The sequence below is a fragment of the Halyomorpha halys genome, unplaced genomic scaffold, assembly GCF_000696795.3.
Source record: "Halyomorpha halys isolate HHAL.00 unplaced genomic scaffold, Hhal_1.1 Scaffold1698.1, whole genome shotgun sequence".
In the NCBI taxonomy this organism is placed as follows: Eukaryota; Metazoa; Arthropoda; class Insecta; order Hemiptera; family Pentatomidae; genus Halyomorpha; species Halyomorpha halys.
The window spans coordinates 67407-72970 of NW_027114391.1; the positions used below are offsets into that span (position 1 = coordinate 67407).

The window sequence follows — 5564 nt, forward strand, 5'->3', positions numbered from 1 at the left end:
ATTTCATCATCACATATAATAGTACTTAAAGTTTCAAAAGCATTTGTATCAAATATGATTTTGTCCTACTGCACTCACATGCAAACATCATGAATGGAGTATTTTTTTATTCAGAATTTTAGAGAGCTAGAGCCCATAGCATTCTGTTTTGATTATTTTTGTACCTCAACTCTAATAAAAGTGATTTAATGATAATCAGTTTCAAAACTCTTATAGTCAAAATATCGAGACGGGACGAGTTGGGCTATATAAATTTTGACACAAACATCAAGACTGTTAGGATGTAATTATTCATTCCTAGAATTTTCCATTATTTGAATGTTAATAATAAAAATTGTACTGAACCGCTAATATATTAAAATGTGTACATTTGTGTCAGGTCAGCTAGTTTTATTCCAGCTATAAGTATTTTAGCTTGTACAGTATAATCTCAGTAATCCAAACTTTCATACTATGAACACTTCAGTATTCTGAATTGGCATTTTTTTAAGATAACAGCAGGCAATAAAATTTTTGCTTTTATATAAAAGTGAACATGTTTAAAGGACATTTTTTTACTTCCCGATCTATAAGCAACTTATTGTAATCACCATGAAAATCAAAAGTGGAAATTTTTATGCAATTTCGATATCGAGTAATATAATTCCTATGGAATGTTCATAATATATTTTGTTAGAATTAGAAATACATATCTATTTTATAAATCATTTGATTCTGTAAAATTAATTTAATTATTAATAATAGGAATAAGTATAATACAAATTTTGTTGGTGAACCCATTTTTTGTTTATCAAGTTTTAAAGAAATCCATACAAAGAGTATTTTTGAATTTTTATTAATAATTTTTTCTCTTATAAATGAACAATCTTATAATTTTAACAAATTAAATCATCATTTCGCATTACTGTGGATATAAAATAAAATAAAAGTTCAGCCACTCAAAATACGGCTAGAGACCAACGATGGTATAAGACTCATAGCACCTAACAAAGAAAAAAAAAAAAGACTTCTTTAAAAAAATATATGTAAAAAAACTAAATAAATAAGAATAGTTATACTGTAGAATTTTTTTAAACTTTTTTCTTAGTACTTTCTGTAATATGAACTTTTCAGTAATCCGAACACCTCTCTGCAGCAATTATTTTGGATTACCGAGATTACATTGCACTTCAATAAAATAAAGATTTAAAAATAATAATAATAAAAATGAACCAATAAAATGGTTATTTAAAGAAAATAATTGTTATTAGTTTTATGTATAAATAAATATTCTACAACATTCACCTTTGCAGGGTATCTTCTGGGGAAATTACTTCTGCCTTTCCTGCCATAGAGCTGATTGCCGAAAGAACAGAATCGTAAATTCCAGAAGCCGTTGCGCCCAAGATAGCCGCTCCTAATAGTACAGATTCTGCTTCGTGAGGAACAAGAACTGGCATTAAGGAAACATTCGCCTGTGTTTTTACAAACAATGGGTTTTTACTTAACCCTCCGCAAACCAACACTGAACTAAATGTTTCATGTCCTTCCTCTACCATTTTTTCCATTATATGCTTTGTTCCATACTGTTACAAAAAAAAATTACAAAATACATTATTAAATCACATGAACTGATTCATGTTTGTAATATACATTTGGTTATTATGTTAACATATTATAATAGCTGTACTTTTATCCTAAAAAAATAATACTGGCAGTTCAGTTTTATCCAGTTCTATTTTCATTTTTTCTTATGAAGAGTATGGATAATGATTAGATGATAATGAGATGAGAGCAAAAAGATTTTTTGTTGAGTCCTGAGGGGTATCAAAAATTTCAAAGCCTTAAAATCATGAGCTCTAATCACGTCTTCCATTCATTTGATTTAGACATTCTTGAACTCATTAAAAAGATAGTAGTTTCTTATTTCCATCCATATAAACAAGTATTTCTTATCTTGAAGATCAGTCTAAAAAAGTGTGATTTCGAAATAGAAACAAAATTAAGATATTTAGCGATTTGCTTTAATTCTAAATCACATAGGAACACCCTGGTTAAAGCACATCATTTAGTTTAAGAACCTTTACCAACTTGCCAAATTCAGTTTGGAAAAGTTAAAGGGTTTCTGAGTTATGGACGGTCATTTGAATTCTTTAAAAAATTCAAAGTGTGTACTTTGTTGTCAACAAATTGTCATTTTCAGATTAGTGCAAAAATTTGATTATAGGGGTGTTTTAATTTGCTAAAATCAGATCTGATGCCGGTTTTGAAAACAAATTTTTTTTTTTATTCCATAGAAGGTATTTATTTATTTGTGCCTACATTTCAACCTGAATTTCAGGCTTTCAAACAGAACAATATAACAACCTTAATTCAAAGAAAAATAAAATAATAACAAACAAACTTGAAAATATACATAACAATAAATGAAGTTGATAGTAGTAGCAATTAATAGAAGATAAAATATGTATAGAGGTAAGAATTAATTTATTGTTGTGTATGTTTTCAAGTTTGTTTGTTATAATTCTATTTTTATTTTTCTCTGAATTAAGGTTGTTATCTAGTTACAAAATAAAATGAAAATAACTCTCAACATCGTATTTTGAGAGTTATATATTCATGATACTACCACCTAAGGTGCTGCACTCTGTTGGGTTAGAAGAGAAACAGGAGATTCACCTGCTACTTCTGAAACTGAGAAGATTTCTATCCAAGCCCAAACCTTAGGCCATTCCAAAAATAGTGACCATTTTTACCTAGTAATTTATTATTACCATCATGAAGTGGAAAATCAATAGGGAACTGCCAGCTCACTTAGAGAATGGAGAAGAAAATGAGGGAGAAACAAAGACATCAGCCATCAAACAAGAGGTACCTTAATCAACATATTAAAATATCGAACTAACAATAATATAATGATGAGTTAATAGTTGACTATATATAATACATAGTATTGAATATGATATATATTATATATATTGTAATATGCTCTTTTTGTGTAAATATTATATTTTGATGTATAAAGGGTTTTTAATATGTTTTTATTTTATGTATCATTTTAATACTGTTCATTTGTTTTGTTGAACCAAAAAGCAAGCTAACCAATTTTCATTGTCTATAATAAATTCATGATTCAAAACAAAACCAAGATGGCGGTACGTATCCTTTAAAAAGTCTGTTGAATCAAGGCTATGTTGAGCAGATTCAAATATCATAAAAACTATTTTAACTCTTCCCATCATAATTGAAAATACAGTAAATTTAAGAAAAAATAGAAGTCAAGAAATAGTGCTAAAGAATTATATCCAGAAAGTAAATCATTTGCAAAAATCCTTAACTGTTGTGCGACAATCGATGTTTACATGGAACACCGAGACAAGTTTTGTTTTTTGGCAGATTCGTTGTTTGGGCGCGATTGGGAAATGATGTTTCCAGGATGAGGAGGTCCTTTCTTTCTGTCCAGCAAGGGTAGACATCTTGAAAAAAAGGTGGACAACCAAGAGTCACCCAAAAAGAAAAAGGGACTCTTTGTTTGGATCGCCTAACAACACACTTCGATGGATGAGAAGTAGCTAAAAACTGTAAGAGGACCAATAATTTGTTTTGTTAGTGTTTGTTTACTAAGAGATTGTCAGCAGTCAGTGTTAGTTAATTGGGGAAATCATCAAAAGAAGAGTCTATGAAATTAGTTAGTTTTGTTATACCTAAATTTAAATACAATCCATGAAGGGTCAGGAGTTCAGTACTTTTTAAGTAAGTTCTGTTTTTAGAAAAATGGTTGTACAAGGAGGTGAATTTGTTTTTCAAGATCACACTCAACCACCGGATTTTTCACCAATTAAGGGTAGCCACATTATGAGGCTGGGTGGACCCCAAGAGAGCTCCAAAACCCAAAGGGTTGATTCACAGCTACAGTAACAGAATAAATAATTATTATAACATCTGAATCTCAATTAGATAAAAAAATTAGAAAATAAACTGGTTTTTCTTATTTCTAAAATTTTCTAATGCATTTTGTATTAGTGATGAATCTGTTGTACAAATAATGAACAAAATATGTTTCCTTTTAATATATTTTATATCGATGGTTTACTTCACAGTAGAGCTAAGTACTTTTCCACTAACTTTAAGAAAAATACAATTAGAGATTCTCTCATTTAGGAAAATTGAAAAGTTGTAATTTTCCTAAAAGAGAAAACCTTTAATTATATTTTTCCTAGTGAAAATTTACTTAGCTCTACTGTAAAGTAACCCATCAATATATTGAACTGTGTTCTTCATTAACCTAAAAAGTTCTTTTAATTATCCATTTTTTCTGCCATAGCACTTACTCAAATTATGTTATGATATGAACTTGTTTATTTTATGATGAGGAAAAACAAACTAATCGGACAAAACTGTGTGCTTGCAATTGATTGCTAGTAGCTTTTTTTAGATGAAATATGAGTATAAAACAATGCGTCTGGATATACTGATTCAACTTCACAAGATTATGGAACGTACAAGGTTCACTAAATTCCTTGAGAGATATTGTGATGTTCATTCTTTCTTTTCGAAGCTTCCTAGGATGGATCTAGTAATGTTAATTTTAACTACTTCAGTCGCATTAATACATATGATTTTGAGTTTTCTCTCTGATAGGGCTCACTTAAAACAAATCATGGAGCAAGTGAACGGATACTTCTCATTTGGCCATTATTTAGAATACTTAATGATTTTCTTTCCGTCATTTTCGTCTTTTTTTCTTTATGTTAAGAGAAAGAAACATTCTAGAATGGTTCACAAAATCAATATGATTGGTGAATCTTTAAAAATCCGTAAAGCTCCTTCTAAGTATACCAGATTGCATTACTTCTTCGCAATTTTTTTAATTTTAGAATTTTCTTACGAGTTCAAGACAGAAGGGTATCATTTGTTTAACGTTTCGGATATTTATACTTTTTATACTTTGAGATGCCTGACGTGGCTTGCTGTGTGGCAATTTGCGGAACAGTTTGCTGTTATCAGATTTTATTATCAAGAGCTTTCAGAACACTTGAGCGTTCAATGGGTGGAGAAGTTAGTCGAGTGTCATGAAGCTCTCGGTTCCTGTTGTGCAATTTTGTGTGAATGTTATCTTCTACAACTGACAATTTTGAATGTATATACTTTCATTCAAACTGTGAGTTATGTATATTTGATAATATACTCCTACTTGTCCCAAAGAACTTTAGGAGCCTATCATTACATTTATATAGTTTGGACAATTCTTTATTGGTTCTTCACCTGGTTCATAGTGTATTCGTGTGCCGAAACAAAATATGTGGTAAGGACATTTATCTGTAAATACCTAAACTAAGACAAGAAATAATACCTTATGTAACAAAAGTAGAAACTGGAAGGATATTTCAGACTTCTAGAAGAATTATTAATTTACTCAAACATATATTGCAAAAAAAAAAATTAACTTTATTTCCATATTTAAATCACTTTTATTTTTAAAACATAATAATAAAACAACGTTGTTGGTATTGAAATTTGATTAATTTTCTGCTAATAAAAGTTTTCTGGATAAAAAAAAAAAGGGAAAAAAGAAACCAAACTAA

At 29.2% G+C, this 5564-nt stretch overlaps 1 protein-coding gene across 1 annotated transcript in view; it reads right to left on the reverse strand.

Moving 5' to 3' along the window:
• Positions 1-1265: 1265 nt before the first annotated feature.
• LOC106690389 (FGGY carbohydrate kinase domain-containing protein) overlaps positions 1266-5564 on the reverse strand; it is a 24268-nt gene continuing 19969 nt past the window's right edge. Inside the window, exon 9 of the mRNA XM_024363676.2 lies at positions 1266-1565. Coding sequence (XP_024219444.2) covers positions 1281-1565 — 285 coding nt within the window. The 3' untranslated portion in view covers positions 1266-1280. The remainder of the gene's footprint in view (positions 1566-5564) is intronic.